The sequence below is a fragment of the Rattus rattus genome, chromosome 2 (genome assembly GCF_011064425.1).
Source record: "Rattus rattus isolate New Zealand chromosome 2, Rrattus_CSIRO_v1, whole genome shotgun sequence".
Taxonomy (NCBI): Eukaryota; Metazoa; Chordata; class Mammalia; order Rodentia; family Muridae; genus Rattus; species Rattus rattus.
In genome coordinates this window covers 89,877,374-89,897,596 of record NC_046155.1, presented here as the reverse complement: position 1 = coordinate 89,897,596, position 20,223 = coordinate 89,877,374, and the positions used below count along the sequence as shown (strand labels likewise).

At 46.3% G+C, this 20,223-nt stretch overlaps 1 protein-coding gene across 1 annotated transcript in view; it reads right to left on the bottom strand.

Moving 5' to 3' along the window:
• Galnt18 (polypeptide N-acetylgalactosaminyltransferase 18) overlaps nucleotides 1-20,223 on the bottom strand; it is a 303,455-nt gene that overhangs the window by 83,253 nt on the left and 199,979 nt on the right. The window contains exon 4 of the mRNA XM_032892898.1: nucleotides 1,004-1,187. Within this exon, the coding sequence (XP_032748789.1) occupies nucleotides 1,004-1,187 (184 nt within the window). The remainder of the gene's footprint in view (nucleotides 1-1,003; nucleotides 1,188-20,223) is intronic.

Genomic DNA, 20,223 nt, shown 5'->3' with positions numbered 1-20,223 from the left:
CCTCAGGTGGAGGCTGCCCCCATGGAGGTATGAAGGGGAGTAGAGACACTCACGCTACTGAGCACACAGAAAAGAGGGCAAAAGACGACTACGTATTTCAACTATTCAGTTAACCTGAGCATCTGTGCTCCCGCGTCACAGAGCCGTGCACAGTGAGTACCACCACAGCATCCTAGCCCTGCAGGGACGGCAGCATCCGGTGCCCTCTGAGGGTTGGGAATCAGCTACAGAAGCGTCTGGTTACTTCTCTTACCCCATCTGGCACCTAAATGAGCTGACTTGAGAAAGGAAGACTCATTGTCTTAATTTTGCCAGAATGGAGGTTCTGAGGGCATCTGAGGGTCCAGGAAGCCACCTATACCCACCACTGCCCATTTGTTCTTGCCCTCACTGTGAGGTGAGGTGAGGCATCTGTCTTGTATCTACTGCAATCTTACTGCCTGCAGACGACAGATCCCTGTGCTCAGCTGGACAGGAACTCTCTGCCTCTCTGATTTAATGATGATGATGATGATGATGATGATGATGATGATGATGATGATGATGATAATAATAATAATAATAATAATAATTTTATTTATGAATGTTTGGCCTGTATGTATGTATGTATATGCACAACATGTGTGTGGGGAAAGGATCCACTGGAACTGGAGTTATAGATGGGTGGGAACTACCTTGGGGTGCTGGGAATTGAACATGGGTCCCTTGCAAGACCAGCCAGTGTTGTTAACCACTGAGTCATCTCTTTGCTTTGCCCTTTGTGTATACTTGTCTTCATGATCTGATGTACCCTTCACGTGCTGACCTCTGACCCTTTGCCCTACACGAGGCCCAATCCTATTGCAAGGTTTGGCTCACTCACATACCCATACCTCAGCTGTGCTCATGACTCTCTCTCCTCTTCCCCCACCTAATAACTAAGATTCCCAGAGTTAAGCCCACTGGATCACACTGGATCACACCAGATCACACTGGGACCACTCCTCGTCCCTAAGGCACTCACCAGCCCACATTGAACTCCACATGGGCATCGAACAGTGCCACCACAGGGGCTGTGGCTGCCCTCCAGCCGCTGACCCTGGAGCGGATGAGGCCTTCCTGCTTGCTGTGCCGCACAACTTTGATGAAGCCTGGTTTCTGCCCGTTCACTTTGTCCACATATTCAGTCAGCTTTTCTTTGAGCTCCTCTGTTGGTGAGAAAATGCCTCTTTAGCCAAGTGAGAACAAAGAGCAGAAGCAAGCAAAACATCCACAGTGCTAAGGTGAAATATCACCCCTTCTCAGGAGGCGAGAACACTCCACCCCATCTCCAGGCCTTCTCTGGCCTCCGGTGGTGGCCAGCATAGCTCAGCTTTGAGGGCACACAGGAAGAAGCATTGAGCCCCAGCATCATACACTCATCAAGCACTCACATACTCCGTCTCATCCATCATCACAGCAAGGTAACAGGGGCGGAGAGAATTCATCAACTTCCCAGCATTATACAGCATGTGAGTATTGGAGTTGGGTTTGTGCTTGGTCTATGGACTTGACCACCCAGGGCCATCAAAATTTGGAATATAATACAACTGTTCCCTCATGTGTTTGGACCCTTAGTCCTCAGCTAGTGGGAGCTGCTGTATGTGTCCCAGCACTGTTCTGGGACCATTTGGGGCACAATAGCATCAAGCCACCTTCGCCTGCCTCTATCCACTTGGTGCTGTCCTGTTGGTGAAGGAGGGCTTCTGGCTCCGATCTGTTCCAACTCCGAAGCCTCCAGGTAGTAGAGCCTTGTCCTGGCTGGGCAGGAACTTGCTGTTTGCATTGTCCCTGCCATATGTCTCAGATAAGAATGTTACCTAGGGCCACACCACATCCTTTAAGTGCCGATTCATCCCTCTCCTTCCTGCTGGAGAGGTGGCAATATCACAAGGGTCACTTACACACCCTTCAGCTATGCCTAGAATGCTCTCTTTTCCAGTCTGTGACTGGGATACCAGTGTGCATCACATTTCTGACCTGAAAACCCTGGATCACACTGGGACTCCTCCTCTCCCCAGGTCACTCAACGGACTACACTGAACAACACTTGGAGGTGACGGAACATTTGGGAGGCAGGAACTAGCTAGAGGAAGTGGATCACTAAGGGGTGGATCTGTAGTCCACTCTGCTTCCCACCTCACATGGTCCAGACTAGGACTCCCACAGACTGTAACTTGCGAAGCCATGAGCCGAAACAACCTCCCTTTCCTTAAATTACTTCTTGTCAGGTATTTGACCAGAGCAGTGAGAAAAGTAACTGACGAACCAGGCTTCTCATTGGCTTAGCAGCCACCTCCTGCCCAGCTTCCTCCATTGTTCCTCTTAGCCAACCAGAGGAGCCCTAGTGGCCAAGACTTCAGATGGACTCTCTCTGCCTGGATCATGTCTTTGGGGGATCAATGACAGTCACTGTGCTGTGGGAACAAGGGGACTGTTCCCCACTGTCACTGGGCCTGGCTTAGAGTGTACCATGCTGTTTCTCTACCTCCACGATGGGATTCTCATCCTGGGAGGACACAGTGATCATTATGCTTCCACAGCATGGGAAGCAAGTGCCTGGGATTCCTCACAGTCTGCTGAGCAGAACTCATTTTGAGCCAACTAATATTACCAGGAGAAAATCTATCAGAGGACGAGGGCAGGTCTGTATTCCATATTGAATCAAGAAATACAGAATCTGCATGTACTCAATGTAGATACCTTAGCTAGTACACATACTGACAAAGACATGCTGTGGATGCTACCAAAGGCTCCCCCTAGGAATTCTACCCCCACATTGACATCGTGCCCTCCCTTGTATACCTCAGGGGACCTGAAGAACCAGCCTTTCTTTTCTGGCTACCTGGAAGCTAAAGCTAGCCCCGCCAAGGTTGAGTGACAAAGAAGCAGAGCCATTATCGGAGATCCTCTGGCCCTAAGGAAGTGATGCTAAGGTCACTACTTAGCCAGATGAATCCATGACCTGTCCAGAGCAGACACCAGCTAGATGACAAGCTACCCGGAGATTCATATCTGACTGCAGGATTCTATGCCAACTATCATTTGATGTTTGAAGCCAGTGTGTGAACTATTCTGATGTAGAGTAGGATGAGACTAAAACAGGCTCAGAAATGGTATCAGACACAGAAGGGTCAGCTGGGAAGACACAGTGTGACATATTTGGTTTTGCTCAGGGATGTAGTTCCTTTATAGCCTCTGTCACCAGGGAGCCAGATGAAGGCGAATCTGCCCACAGTCAACTGGACTCCAAACGTGCTCAGATTCAAACATGTGCCGGTGACTGCTAATGCAGAAAGGGAGGAAGGAGGTTGGAAAAGAGGGGGGAGGAGTAAGCAGCAGGAGAGAGAGGAGAGGAAGGGCACAGGGTAGGAGAGGAAAGGGGAATTGAAACGCTTAAAATGGTCTGCATGATTCTGGCCAGTCTTTGTCAAGCATTTTCACCCAATTCAACACTCATGTTTCCCTTCACCCTCTGTCAGTTGTTAAAGTGTGAGATCCCTCCTAGCTACTTACATGTTTTTGGGGAGACTGTTTTCCAACATGTTGCCTGTGAGTTATATGTTATGCATTATATATAGCTTATAGTATATATCTTGTTAAATATTTTATATATTTAGAACATTTCTCAGAACTTGCTGCAAAATAGAAAAATGGTTTCTTTCCTCTTTTAACTAAACAGGAGCACATAACTGACCACAGCAGCCTTGGCTGCAGCTACTCGAAAGCTTGGGAATAAATACAATGACACATCATACATATCACTCCTCTATCTAACCCAAGACTTTGATTTTTGAGTTCTAACCTGAAGGATGTATTATTTTTAATGTTTCCCCTATGTAAGCTACAGGACAAATTTGAGTTGTTTACTTGTTTGGGGCATCTGCACTGGAGATTGAGCCCAAGACCTTTTACAACTACAAATATATATATATATATATATATATATATATATATATATATATATATATAGAGAGAGAGAGAGAGAGAGAGGGGGGGGGGGGGGGAGTCTCACTAAATTATCCATGGTGGCCTTCAATCGATGATTCCCCCTGCCTCTGCCTCCCAAATAGTTGGGATTACATGCCTGCATCATAGGCCTCACTGAAAAAGTATGTTTTTAAAAAAAGCAATATAATAATGTTTAATAAAATATCATAGAAGGGCAGGATGGGGTGAAACTGCAGAGTGGAAAAGCTATACTTTGCACTTAATGGTGTATGCGGAAGCCAGGAGGCAGGGGGTCTACTCTTTGTGGCATTTTGCAAACTGAGAGCAAGTGTAGGAGCTGTCCACAGCCAGTGCTGACAGAGAAACAATTTATGTCCTGCATGGGGCCAAGCATCCTCCTGTGTGTGGTGTTTCCAGCCCTCTCCTGCTGTCCTGCTCTGCTGACACCTGGGAAACTTCTGTAAGCTGTGCAGATGACACCCTGAGAGGGCACAGGCCGTGCTCCATGGACCCACACAGAGTGTCCCCCAAGAGCCCCCTCAGACTGAGTCAGTGACGAGAAGTGGGGAATCCAGCATCCTGGCTGCACAGAGCTCTTTCCCTTCATGGTCCTCATTGTGGTATTCCAGTGTGATGGCCCACAGGTAGACAAGAGCCGAGGCCCCCACAACTATTAATCTGGTTTAAATGCTTAACTGGACACCATGGGTTTTAGTGTGAAGGAAACCAAAATATTGGGAAGTTGGTGTTCATGGGTCTCTATGCTCTTCAGAAGGCAGAGGCACAACTGTTTTTTCTGAGGGATTCGGCTAGCCTTGCCAAGGAAGGAGAGGTAGATCGATACCTCTTCTTTGTGTTTCAGTGTTCCCCTGTGTGCTGAGGGTCAGGTGGGAAGCAGGAGCGGAGGGAGAGGTTACTCATCCATTTGTTCATTCTTCCAACTTCACTTTCACACACTTCCCAATTGTTGTGGCTGTGAGCAAAATAGTCTATGTGGACTCAATATCTGGGCTCTACTCGATGCACATTAAAATCCTAATCTCCAACGTGATGGACTCAGAAGTTGGGGGAAGGGGAGGTAATTAGGTCATAGGAGTAGAGTTGTTGTCCAAGTCCTTCCTAGAGTCTGGCTCTAACAAATATACATTCTGGGTCATTAAGCAGAGACCCCTCCCCTCACATTTCAGCAGGCTAGACTGTCTAAGATCAATTCACAAGCATCTAGGAAGGGTAGAAGGGGAAACTTGTGTTATTCCTACACAGCACAAAGCCAAGTTGATGGGATAAATGCTCTGAAGCCTCTTTGATAAGGGATTTAATCTCACTTACAAGGGAAGGGTCTGCATGCTTGTCATTTTGAAAAATGTGTCTGGCCTGCACATAACCTTGTGCACTACCTGCATGTAGTACCCAGAGCAGCCAGAAGAGGGCAGAAAATCCCCTAGAATTAGAGTTACAGACAGTTGTTAGCTGCCATGTGGATGCTGGGAACCAAACCCGCATCCTCTGTGAGAGCAACAAGTGCCTGTAACCACTGAGCAGCCTCTCCAGGCCCTTATCATTTCTTAAAGGCATAGCTTCCCATACCATTGGACGGGACACTGTAAAACCATGGCATGAGTTTCACATGAGGATTTCAGAGAACTTCCTCATTCTTTCTCTGGCACAGGAGGCAAACACTAAGAAGTCGGCTTAGTCACCTAGTGAGTGACATCTGGAGAGGTGATTCACTTGATAAAGTACTTGCCTTGAAAACACGAAGACCTGAATTCGATCCCCAGAGCCACGTAGAAAGCCTATCATAGTTTTATGTACTTGTAGTCCCAGCATGTCGGGGATGGAGACAGGTGGATCCCTCCAGCTCAGTACCCAGCCAGCCTAGCTCACTAGGAAAGATCCTGTCCAGGCCAGTGAGAGACACTGGGGTTGTCCTCCAGCTTCCAAATATTTGGAGAACAGTTCCCCAGCTGTCCTCTACACAGACCACTGTCATGTTTCCCTCTGGTCACTCCTCCTGCTGACCTCAAGACTGTCCCTGCAAGCCCAGCCTGGATCATCGTGTTACCTGACCCTCTGCCTCACCTCCACTGGTCAGTGTGAACAATAGCCAGCCACTGATGGTGTTGATGTAAAGACGAAAAACGCAGCACGTATTGCTTGATTCCTGTAAGAGTGAGCAGCAGCTGTTCTTCCTCATGTCAGAACATTAACTGGCCATTCTCTAAATCGATTTAGGGACATTGGAACACAAATCCTATGTCAATACACTTTAAACGGAGAGTCTATATGAGGACGGCATGACTGTCACATGCACTGAGGAGCCAAAGACAGGTGAAAGAAGATGATACACATCACATCCTCCATGAAGAATCTGGACTCGGGGAGCCATACTGATGGGTAAGGTAACCTGGGCAGAGCATCATGGATTCCAGAACAGACCAGTTTGATGCATGTTTAGCTCTCTCTGTGAGATCATACCAGACAAGCTTTCAAGTCAACTGCCTGGCAGGTTTCCAATGTCTTCCTTGGGTCATTCTTCTGCCCCCGACACTGGTCCAGCTACATTAAGAGCTGCACTTCTTCAAAGTCGGCTGGAGCTGAGGGAGATTTCAAATGGTCTTAAATAGTCCCCTTACTTGCGGTCTGAGCTGGCAGAGTTCAGCAAAGATTTGGGAAAGTGTTAAGGCTATAAAACATGACCATGGGGACCAGGCACACCAACACAATCTTCTTGGGGCAAGCACCAATTTAGTCTGACCAAGTGTTAGAAGAAACCCCAGAGTTACCACTAAAGAGCCCCATTTTTTTTTCTCATTCTACTCCGTGATGTCATGGTTTGACACCAGGAACACCCAAGTCCATCAAAAAATATGCACTTCAAAATTGTCTCCAAAGCCAGGCTTCAGTCCCATTCATCCTCTCTGTTCTGTTACAAGGTAGCTTGTTTGTCCCCAATGCACTGTGTCACACACTACAAAGTGACTGAAATTGATTTTTGAAGGTGACTGTGACAGAGGACACGGAAACTTTCCTCTAGTAGTCAGACATATGCTGAGCTCTAATCAAACCCCATCCTCACTCCTCCTCCCCTGCCCTCCTCCTCCTCTCCTCCCCTCTCCATCTCTAATGCCTATCAATGCCTGTGCTGTAAAGTCTCCCCTACTCCTCCCCAGCACATGTTATTTCAAGTCCCCAGCCTGATGCCACTATTCTCAAACAGCGGAAACTGTGCTTGCAGAAGGGGATGCACTGTGTAGGATCTATGGGCTTGCACAGTGAGTCAGCTCCAGCACTGGAACCCAGAAGTTATAACCAGAGCAGGGAGGGTGCAGTCCCCCGCTCACCATGTGATGGACACTGTACTCATTGCTTTAGATCCATTCTTATAGTCTTCTGTCCATCATTCCATCACGACGCACAGGACATCTGAAATAAGATGCATTCCCACCATGCGGAGAGTGGTGTTCATGGGTAAAGTTCCTATATTTACCTCCATGGGCTCAGTACTGTCCTAAACTTGCTTTACAAAAGATTCATTCAGCACTACTAACATCCATAGTATAGTTGTGTATGGTGTGGATCTTAAATAAACCCCCAGGGAGCATGTGTTGAAGACCTGACTTTCCATGCAACAGTGTTTAGAAGTGGTTTGATAATTTGGGTTCTGACTTCGTGAATATATTAATCCATTTACAAATTCACTACTTAGTGAGTTAAGAGGAGGTGGTGAGTATGAGGCCTAGTTAGGGAAAATGTCATTGAGAGTATGCCTTTGAAAAGGAAATCGGGATCCTGGGCTCCTCCTCCTCTTCATAGTCATCGTCTTCCTTGTAGTCAACATAGTCTTCTTTTACCTCCTCTTCTTCCTCCTCCCATAGATCTCCCTGCCACTCCTCTCCTTCTCCTTACTCCATGGCTGCCTGAGGCAAGCCCCTCTGCTCTATCACATGTTCCCTTCTAGCCTCCCCACAGGTGTGGATACACAAGAATCAATTAGCCATTGTCCTGAACCTCTGAAACCATGATTGAAAATTAATCTTTCTCCTCTTGATTTATTGATACCTCAGATGAAATAGTGTTCAGAGCCCAGAGAGGTACCTGGATAATCTCAGTGCCACAGCACCAGACAAGTGATGCAAGCCTGGTACACAGGGCTCAGAGGTCAGTGCCACCTTGGAATGAAGACAAGTGAAGGATCCAAGGCTTTACATAGCATGGTCCAGATGCACAGGAGGGAGGGACCAGTAAGGCTTGTTCCACAAAACCAGTGAGGATACACCTCTGGCCACAAGCTCTGGAGTTACCAGCAGGGATCTACACTTAGGCTCTCCCTCGCTGAAAGTCAGATCTTCCCTTCTGCAAATTAACACTACTCAGGCCACATGCCCAGCTGCTTCTATCTGGCTGATTTATGAGTCCCAAGGACTTGCAGGTATCACACAGATTTACACTCTACAGCAGGCACAGCTCATCAGATGGGAAAGTGGGACACCCCTTTCCTCAGTTCATAGGGCACCTTCAGACAATCTATTCTCAAGGAGAAGGCTCCATGTGAAGGGGTGGATGACAGGGCAGAACCCAGAAGGTCCTCAAGCTGCCTCCTGTTTTTCTTTCTTCCTGAAAAGATGTCAAGTTGATTTCCTTCTCAGCTTTGCCACTTCCTAGCTGTGTGGACTGGTGCAAACAAGTCTGCTAGAGTCATGGGTTCCTCATCTGTGCAATTAGAAGGACAGAGTTTACACCTCGCTCAGCACAGAACACCAGGAGCCATGGGGGCATGCTGTGTGTTCCAGCAGTGCTGCTCTCTGCTCCTTATTTGCAACTCTTGCTTTGTCATCTTTTTTAAAGGAGGACACCCAAGCTGGGAGTCATTGCCACCCCTGCATTATCTGGGAAATCCAACCTGCAAAATGTTCCCAGGGCCACCCTCTCCTCCTACCCTTGCCCAAGAGAGAATGCCACTGCTGCTCCTCAAGGTCATCTACTTACTATATTCTACCCTCAAATCCATTTTCTTCACAACTCTGCCAGAAGGCTATCCAGACAATGATAGACATTGACCTTAATTAACAGAGTTTTCCTATAACATTCTCTGTGCTTGGGCCCACCAGATTTATCTCATAGTATCCCATCCAACCCTCATGGCATCCTGCCATGTAAAATGTAAAAAGTTACATTTTAAAGAAAGAAAGACTGAGTCTCCACACACTGTGATTCTTTTCTACTTGAACAATTAGTGAATGGCAAAGTATAGAGCTCCAATATCAGAAGGCAGGGCAGAGAGGACTTACTGTCTTTCCTCCTAGAAGTCTCTGTTGGCCTGTTAGTACCTTTCCATACTTTGCTTTCATGGAGGAGCTAAAGTAACAACATAAACTGGGGTTGGAGATATAGCTCAATTGGTAGTGTGCTTGCCAAACATGTGTGAAGTCCTGGGTTCAGCCTCCAGCACTGGATAAACCAGGCACTGTAATGTGCATCTACAACCCCTGCCAAGGACCAGCCTTGGCTTGGTTAGGGGTCCTAAAGAAGGGGTGTTTGGAAGTAGTGAAATAAACAACTCAAAGTGAATTCATGGAATACAAGCTGACGGTCTTGTGTTCTGCTCAAGGCAGCTTTCCCTAGAGATCACCAGACAGTTCAGTTCTCACAGCCCAAAGCCCAAAGCCCAGTCTTTTATTTACATATTAATTCAATCGCACCCCCCAGATTCCCTCTTGATTATCCCACCAATCAGCATTTTTGATCTTAGCCTCTTAACTCCTATGAAAAAATAGTAAGCATATTTTTCTTAATATTACAAATAAATTCAGAAATTTGCCTGCCTTTGTAAGCACAGACAATAATCCAACTGAGTGGGATCTGACTTTGAGATCAAGACTCCCACCATTCATAGTCATAAATTCCCTCTATACCAGGCTGACCATGAACTCAGGAATCCACCTGCCTTTGAATCCGTTGGCCTTTGTATCTTTCTGACAAGCTGGCTCTCAGTATAGCTGCCTTTGTTCTTTTAGGTCTGTGAAGCCCCTCATATAATTCATATTGCATCCATATATTTTGCATAGTTGAGAACTTATACACTCTTGAACTCATGTTTTCAGAGTTCTTTCTCACAGCCTTAAGGACTATCCTGAAGGTCATATGGTTTACCATTTTGCTAAGGACATTGCCTTCTAGACTCCTACTATCTTTGATTATCATGGAATCATTAACCTTGGCAGAGAGGACACTTTCTGATAAACATTTCGGGGAGAATATTTCAGGAAGGGGGAGGAACATGAAGTAATACACACACACACACACACACACACACACACACACACACACACACACAGGCATCATACCCAGTAACCATCAATACTTGTGTAGCCCCATGCCCCACTGGCTTTATTCCAGGGATGGGAAACCAGGACATGCCATCCCTTCCAGGCCCTGAAGGGTTTTGCAAACCCCAACACTGGAGAGGTTGAGGCAGGAGGATCAGAAGTTCATGGTCATTGTAGATTATACAACTGAATCCCTTCAGCATTTTTCCATCATAGCTGTGGGGTTGGGCACATTTAGGAGCATTGTACATATTTACCAGACACAATCTAAGCCATTTCATACAACTCAGTTCATTAAACCTTCACATTGACCTGCAAGGGAGGAATGACTTACTACGCCCCACTTTACAGATATGAAATGCCACAGTGACAATGAGGGAGTCCTGTTTAAAGTCCATTGATCTAAATCCAAGTCCAATGCTAGTGTCTACTCTTCCAAGGTGGATATTTTTCAAGGGGTGTGGTAGATATGGTACACTGTAGTTCTGGAGACAGTATTCTTGTTAGCAGGACATCCATGCATTCAACAGGCATTTCTGAGCTTCCCTTCCATCCTCTTCCAGAATGAGGAAGCCCAGCCTCAATTATGACAATGAGCAAGCCTGGAGTCAGAAAGGAAAAAGGGTCAACACTGCTCAATACAAACCTTTTCTACCATAGTCTGAATTCTGACGAGGCTGGAGGGGATTGAAAGAGGCTTAAATCCAGACTTGAATGGTATGTGTGTGTAAGGCAGTAGACACATAGCTGGTTCCTGTAATTCACTAACTGCTGGGATTTGTCTATTAGGAAAGAACCTATTTTTGCCTTTTTGATGTTTGCTGTTTTCCATTGTGAATTTAGGCTAAAGAGACACACTTGCAAACATCCCAATGAACCTTTAACATTGGCTTCTTCCTAGGCTCTATCCACAGAGATGTGGGTTTACTACCCACCTTCAGGCCCTGCAGTCTCCTTTGTAAGCTGCCAAAAAGCCAGAGCCCATGTTCTCAGTGGCAGAAATGAACTGTTAAATCCAAGGCTGGATTTGGGGGGAGGAGGGAGGAGCTGCCCTCAGATGTCCACGACCCTTGTAGCTAGCACACTGCCAGCATTGTTTTGGTTAGGCCTTGAAAACCATTGATTTTTGTTTGTTTGTTTGTTTCTGATCTCTCCATTTCAGGACCATATATCATCACATTCTTCTCTAGAAACTTGCCTCAGAAGCCCAAGAACTATTACTTTACTGATAGACATGACCTCAAAATGCTGAAAATATTGCTGCTTCTCTGATCCACATCCCCTCTGCACTCTCTTCATTCTGGAGTTCACCAGGCAGGTGTTTACCCAGAACTTGGCATGTGGTGAGCTCAGTGCTGAGCACCATGTTTAGGAGGCACAGAGTCCGCCCAACATGGTCATGCTCCAGTGGAAGCAAATCATTAAACAAATATCTGAATGGGGTAGATGTGCTTATCTTTGGCTCCAGGGGCAGTGCTCCTGTTGGCTGGGCATTCATGCATTCAACAAGCCATACTGAGCTCGTCTACTGCCCTCAATGGGGTTCTCAAGGCAGAGGCAGCACTGGATTGGATGGCTTTGAGGAGGGTTTGGAGTTTTACACAATGATGGTTGAGTTTGCACTGACTAGATGGAAAATGGGGTTTTGCTAAGAAGGCAAAGAGACACAGAAAATATCTCAGAGAAGCACAGAGTGGAGGCAGGAGACATGAAAACATGCACTGCATGTCTCAGATGTGGTAACTCAGTGAGGGATGGCCTGGTGTTGGGGTACAGATCAAATGGGAGGAAAGTAAGTTGGGTGAGTAGAGAAAAAATTTTTATAAAGGGCCTTGAAAGATGGTCACAAACACTTAAGAAGTCATAATAGAGTTTTATTTAGTATCCTCTTAGCAAAGGCTTCTGGGAGATGACTGAAATTGTAACTGTTCACTAAATATATCAAAATATATCAAGCACCAAATCAGATACCTGCTCCATGCTAGACACCTATGGTAGGGAGATGTTTGGGTTGCATCTCCTGTAAGACAAGATATGCATTCTTCAGTGAGCTCCAAACCATCAGGGCTACACCGCAGCTCTAACAAGACTGTGGATAGAAAGTTTCTGGGACAGGAATGGGCTATGACAGGTACCTTAGAGAGGTTCTTGAAGCCCTCCCTTGCAATACCTTGACTCTGTTTATCTCTGTGAAGCTTATCATACCTTTGGAAAATGAAGTTGAGACAGCCAGATCTGATGCTCACCATGGAAACAGCTCATGGGCCATATGGGTGTAAGGTTGGACTAGCCCCAGAGTACAACCGCATACCCAGATACTTCGTCTGAAGGGCACATGACATATGGAAGAACCCACTATGTCTGCTAGTGAGGATCTTCAGCTTTCTTTTCTTTCTTTTTTTTTTTTTTTTTTTTTTTTTTTTTTTGGAGCTGGGGACTGAACCAGGGCCTTGCGCTTACTAGGCAAGCGCCTACCACTGAGCTAAATCCCCAACCCCGGATCTTCAGCTTTATAGTTTAGCCTCTTATCATTTTCCCCAAATAATTTGTGCACTCCTTTAGCAAAAGTATGGAGTACACAGCACTGGGAATCCCCCTCACTAAGGTGGTCAACAAGGACCTGGAATGCTCTCACAGCAGAACCCTATGTATAGTTATGGTGCCCTTCACTCAGTACTGATTTACAATAGTTTACTCCAAGAACCATATAGAAGGCACTGGCAAGTCATAATGAAGTGATCGTGTCTAAGAAGAGTCAATGGTCAGAAGGAATCAAAAGGAAGGTAAGGAGCTGAGGGAATCTCCTTTTTGTTACAGATGTATGGCAAAGTCTGGGTCATGTGTTCAACCTACACTGGTTCCTATAATCTTCCCAATAATCCCATGAGTTTGGGACCTGAGCCCATACAGTATAAAAGGCAAATAGGCATATCAGGAACCTTCAGGGAGCCCACCAGAAGCAGGAATCATCAGGACACACAGCCCAGAAATATAGTCCTCCACTTGATGGTAAAGCAATGGATTTCTCTTTAAAATGGTGCCACCCTGCAAGTAGAGGGGATGTCACAAAGAATTGGGAAAAGGAAGGGGGCAGGGAAGTAGAACAGGAAGGCCAGAGGTGGCATCACTGATGGGAAGAGAGACATCCATGTTCTGGGAGAAGGTTCTAGAACATTGGGAAAATGTGAAGGATAAGAATGTAGGCCAAGGGGTTGGGGATTTAGCTCAGTGGTAGAGCGCTTGCCTAGTAAGCGCAAGGCCCTAGGTTTGGTCCCCAGCTCTGAAAAAAAAGAAAAGAAAAAAAAAGAATGTAGGCCAAGAACATTGTACTAAGTACAAGCAACTATCTACTTAGTAGAAGAGGTTCCTGTTGCTATCAGTACAAGGACAGTAGTAGCAGATTACTGATGTGGGTAAATAGCCAGCTGAGAAAGATGCTCCAATCCAGCATAGTCATGTCCCTCAGTTTCTACTCTACAGGACTGAACAACTTCATGTTCAAAGACCGCCAAACTTTTAAATTGGGCAGTGAACTGAGGAACTGGTAGAGGAGTAGTATTTGCATTGCTTTTTCACACTGACTTCGAAAGAACAAAGAACCATCCAGATGTTGGCTGGGCTCTGGGTGGTGTTCTTTAGTAATTTTTTGGTGTCCTTGATCTTGCCTTGGAATTCACAGAAGCTGCTTGTAAAAGGGCATCATTTCAAGAGGGAAATGGAGGGGATTTATAATTCTTCATCAACAGGGGAGAAAGGAAAAGCATGGACAGGTTACCATGAAGAATGGCTGGATGGTAGGGAAGGGGTTGAATTGGTAGGTTACCATGGAGAGTGGCTGGATGGGAGGGAAGGGGTTCATATGTGGGAGTGATGGATGAATCAGTGGAGCAAACCATGGAGGTGGGAGTTATAAGAAAACTTATCAGGAGACTATATGGCAGCTTGGGGAATAGGCAAAGAGAACTTGAGTATGGAAGCCAAGTGTGATTGTCTCAGAGAGTCCCATGCATAATTCACTTTGTGGGAAAACAGTTATTGGGGGAAGGTAGAGTGAATTCCTGCCTGGTACCAGCTCATACAAGACAGGAAGTGCTTGGTGAGGCCAAAAGGAAGGACAGAGAAGATTCTGGGTCTGCAGTCTGTAGTTGAGCCTTGGATCCAACAGATCAAGACAGGTACATGGCAACACCATAGAGAGGCACCATGAGGAAGCATCAGAAGTCTAGGTATGGAAGAAAAGGCTTCCATTTCCTCAAGACAGAGCATTTGATTACTTGTCAATCTCATGAGAGAGAGAGACTGGTGAGGCAGACTAATAGTTTCTTAGTTGTTTTTTCTGTTGCTGTAATCAAAGACTTTGACACAGAAACTTAAGGGAGTTTGGCTTATATTTCAAGGGAACAGTCAATCATGGCCATAGTAGCAGGATCTTGAGGCAGTTGGTCACATTGCAACTGAAGTCAGAAGACAGAGAAAGATAAATACTTTTGCTCACATCATTTTCTCCATTTCACACAGTCCAGGATTTTAGCCTAGGGAATGGTGCTACCCATTGTGGTTGGATTTTCCCATCTCAGTGAACCAAGTCAAGATAATTCTCCACACACATGCTCAGAGGCCCATTTTTCCAGGTGATTTTAGATCTCATCTACTTAACAATGAGTGTTAGCCATCATAGATAAGAGTTTCAGACAGAGAAATTTTCCATCTCTTCTCAAAATGCACACCCATGAAAAAGGGGAGGCCGAGTGTATAAAACCTGGCTTTCAGTAGGCAGATAGCAGAGTGACTAGGGAAGAAAAGCTGTGATTTTATGGGTGGTAGATTCTGGAAGCCTTGGGAACCCCAATTCTGCCTATACTATAATCAGTGACTTAAAATTGAAAGAAAAGTAGTCAAGGAATTCTAGAGAACTCTTGAGGGGCTCCTACATGAGAAGTGGCAAAAGGAAGGAAATTCAGCATTTCTGTCGATTGGGCTTTATGAGAGCCCAGTTAAGAGAGTGAGTGAGTCCTGTGTGGTGGGCCCCCATGATGCCTCAGTGTGAGATGGTAGAGACAAAGCCCTGCTCCTTAGCTTCCATTCTTCAGCACACCCACCCCCAGGCCTGGCGAATAATGTTCCATTTGAAGGGAAAAGGAAGGAAATTAGCATTTATTAAATAACTGCTGTGTTCCCACAGCGAAGTATTCCACACATTATAGGCATCATTTAATCTTCTAAACAACCCAGAGAGGAGCTGTTGGTATTTGCGTTTCCTAGATGAAAAGGCTAAGGTAGCAAGCAAGGTGTCTGTGGCTGTGTGCTTGGTAAGCAGCTGGTGTGAATGAGTGTGTGTGTGTGTGTGTGTGTGTGTGTGTGTGTGAGAGAGAGAGAGAGAGAGGAGAGACAGAGACAGAGACAGAGACAGAGACAGAGACAGAAACAGAGAGGAGAGAGACAGAGAGACAGAGAGAGAGAGAGGAGCAGGTGTCTTGCTCTGATTGGCAGGATGCTGGGTAACTTGACTCATTGGAATATGAAACAGATATTTAGCTTTCATTAGGATGGTGGTAGGGTATTTGGACTCTCATTGGCTGAGTAGAGCAAGTATCTCGTTCTTGCTTCAAATCTCAGCCCCTCTCCTCTGGGACCAAATCATGATTGCACCCCACTGAGTGCCTTCTCTAACATCCCATTTCCCCCAACTTGGGACAGGTTTGGTTCCACTACATGGCCAGGAGCCAGCCTCATGCTCTTATGGTTGAAGGTAGTAAAGGAGGGACTAGAGAAATAACTGGGTGGTTAAGACTGCATGTAGAGGACATGAGTTTGATTCCAATCATTTGCCCATAAACACCTGCTAACTCTAGCTCCAGTAGAGACTGATGCCTTCTTCTGGCCTCCAGGGCATCTGAAGACACATAACTCAAGTATGTGTGTACATGTGTGTGCGTGCACACACACAGACGCACACACAAACATGCACACACATAAATGAGTGTTTACAGCAGAAGAGGCGAAGGAACAGGTTGCTTTGCACATGGTAGAAAAACAATAGAACAATTATATGGAGAAACTATTATGTTCCATATGTTGTCCCAAGCTCTGACACAGCCCTCGCTCTCAGGGATTTCCCACCTGAATGGAAGAGAGATGTGACAACAGGTAAACGAGCTCTGTTCCTATTGTCCTCTGTGGAGGGCAATAGTGTGATCAAGCACACAACGGCAGACAGTACAACTAACTCATGCTGAGAGTAAGGAAGGGCTTTATAGATGGACTGTAAGGGATGAACAGGAGTTTGTTGGGCAGACATGGAGGTAAGCATCCTCATCCCAATAGAGGAATGCCACAGTATAAAGGATTCTTGTGGACTGAATAATTTCAAAGGCATCAAACTAGACTGGTCTAGGATTCCTCACGTTAAGGAAACAGTGATGCAAACGAGGCATCATACAGCTACAGTTTAGATTTTATCACCTTGGGAACGCTACCTTTCAGTATGTTTTTAGAGAGTAGATTGTCTTAAATGAGCCAGCCTGGCAGAATTAAATTCCATTCCCCCTCATCTACGAAATGTAAGCAACACATTTAATGTTCTCTGGGAAAAAATAGCTATTGTCATTGGGGGCGTAGACATGTTTTAATCTGTGATGACAGTTTGTGTTGAATCACTCACTGCTCAGATCTTATAGAACCAGGCATTGGGGTGGGAGGTTTCCTCTGGCCTGCCATTGTGTTGAGCCCAGCCTCTCAGCACTGTATGCTCATGGGCTTCTGTTCAGTGCATGAAGGTGCCTAGGGGACTAGGGGGATGATGACAGTGGCCACAACTTATTCAGATACGGGCTTTATATGGTCTTCTGTCTGTAGACTATATTACCCAGGGCTTAATTCCATTTATTTATGAATAGCAGCAGCCTCACAACTCTTTGTGGAATTAAAAGTCCCAGTCTTTTCCCAAAGCAGAGGCACAACACTCCAACACACGTGCTGGCAGCCACAGGCAGAAGTAGCAGATAAGATGAGAAAACACAGTGGCATCCTGTGGGCTGACAGGGAACCTCGGGTGTTTTCATGGGCTTCAGGGTGGTACCCTGCTTGTTGGTCTCTGGTGGGAGCACAGCTTGAATGGCTAGGTACTCCTCTCTTCTCTACCCCAGGCATTTCCCCCAAGGACAGTGTACTCAGAGCAGGGGAAAAATGTTCAGCTAGAGAGAACCATGCCAGTGAGATGGTTCAGTGGGTAAAGTGCTTAAATGTACAATGAACTGACCTGAGTTCAATCTCCAAAACTTACATAAAAAGCCAGGTATGGTAGCACCACATTTGCAAGCCCAGTGCTGGGGAGGTGGAGCTCACATCCATCCGCTCCAGCCTACTCAGCAAGTCCTATGTTCTAGTGAAAGATCTTGTCTCAAAATAAAGGAACAATACTTGGGGCTATTCTCTGACTTCTATGGGCATACATATACAAGCAAATCCCCCCAATACATATAATGGTACACAGACCTGCATGCATGCGTGCGCGTGCGCACACACACACACACACACACACACACACACACACACACAGAGACAGACAGACACACATACACACATACACCATACACACATACATATGGAGACAGATAGATGGACATACACATATGGAGACAGACAGACACACATACACACATACACCATACACACATACATATGGAGACAGATAGATGGACATACACATATGGAGACAGACAGACACACATACACACATACATATGGAGACAGATAGATGGACATACACACACACACACACACACACACATATGGAGACAGATAGATGGACATACACATATGGAGACAGACAGACACATACACACATACATATGGAGACAGATAGATGGACATACACATATGGAGACAGACAGACACACATACACACATACATATGGAGACAGATAGATGGACATACACACATACACCATACACACATACATATGGAGACAGATAGATGGACATACACATATGGAGACAGACAGACACACATACACACATACATATGGAGACAGATAGATGGACATACACATATGGAGACAGACAGACACACATACACACATACATATGGAGACAGATAGATGGACACACACACACACACACACACACACACACACACACAACCTTATCAGAGGATGATGTGGAAAAACGCAGAACAGAGACAGGAAAAGAAGCAGGGGCTGGAAGGGTTCAACAGGTTTACATAAAGTTTTCTGGTGCCTACAATCCACATTTGGCATTGAATCTGAGACATGCATTTCAGGGCCTCAATCAGGAAGAGCATGCCACAGCCAGCTTCTCTAAGCTTCTTTATCACCGTGAGATGCCCCTCTACCGTATCTCTGATAGGGGATCCACATTCTGCTGATTATCTCCAGACAGGAGAAGCTCACTAGCTCACAGCTTATCGACCTATTAAATGGCTCTGCTAAGAGGAAGTTCTTCCTCAGGCAGGGAGGAAAGTTAGCATGCAGCCACTCCTGCCCACTAGTCCTAAGTCTGTCCCAGGAGCTCTGACGAGAGACAGCCCTGTTGATTGGTGAAGCTGCCTTGGGCATGCTGCATTCTCCTGTCCCAAAGCTGAAGACTTCCTGGGGCTTTAAGCCATCCTCACATGTCATCTGTGCTCTTGTGGAAGTCTCCACAGAGTTCCGAACTGTGTCTCCTTCTTCTGCCGTGGTTGAGGCTCTGGGGATGACAATTTGTCAGGCAGAGAGTGGCCTCGTTTTCCCTGCTCTGCAGCTGGAGCCATTTCTCAGTCACTTTGCAGATTCTGCTGATGTCTGTGCTGGGCACAGGAGACTGTGGCCTGAGGAGGGCCTGGTTTCTCACTGTCCCTCACTCTTGACAGGGAGAATGGTGCAAAGCACTCTGTCATGCTTCCAGCAGTGTGTACTGTTCCCAGTCCAAAGGACAGAGAACTTCTGTCCAGGATTCAGGTCCTTGTTCCCAGGCAGTGATGCTCAAGAGGCAGGAGACACCACACAACCACTGTCAGGTGGCCTGGGTCTTCAGAGAACAGAGAGCCAGGAGGATGAGGAGCCCGGCCACTTGGCTGGCTACAGTGGAGAGCTCGACCATATCTCATGGGCTCCCGACAAAATGTACTATTTTTTTCTCCTTCTGGAAAGGAGTGTCAAGAAGAATGCATGCGTGCATAGCAGGGAGCCAATTATCACTGCTCAGGACTCCAGGGATGGCATTAATCACTGGGTCCCTGGGGTAGGGGGGTGGAGATGGGGGAGGGGCAGCATCAGTTCCCCTGCCTCAGCCTGTACCATCACCTTCGGAGGGGCTGAATGGAAGATGACTTCATCTGCTTTTATTTTAGCTTGCACCCTCATTAGCTTGCACCTACAGAGTTTGGGACGGCAGGACAGGTAGGCACAGAATGAACAAAGGCTAGCATGAGCCCAGGTTTCCAAAGGAGGTAAGGGTCAATAGCACCCAGGGAACTGAGTCAAGCAGCCACTGGTTTAAAGAGGCTTCACATGGATGAAATGGCTCACTTTATCTCACTGAAGGTTCACCCAAACCTAAGCTCTGCACCATATCTCCAGTCAGGGAGCTTCAGGTCTCCCACTCATGCCGTAGTCTCAGTCAAATGGAAACTTTCCTGACTTTGCTAACTCAGAGTTCATCTTTGCCTTCATGGCTAAGACCTCTGCTTTCCCTGGACCCTCACTCAACCTTGTGACTCCACTAGCTATGAGTCCGCTTTGACAGCACGCCGTCAACTGGACCGCACCAAGCGAGCACTGATGCTAGCACTCAGCTGCGCTGGCTGTCTTCCAAGCCTATGGTCAATGTAGGTCCTCTGATAATCTATCAGGCAGTGGGGGCAGACAAAATCCACAGAATCACTTTACTACAGCTCCCTCCTCATGCAAATGCCTGGTAGTTGACC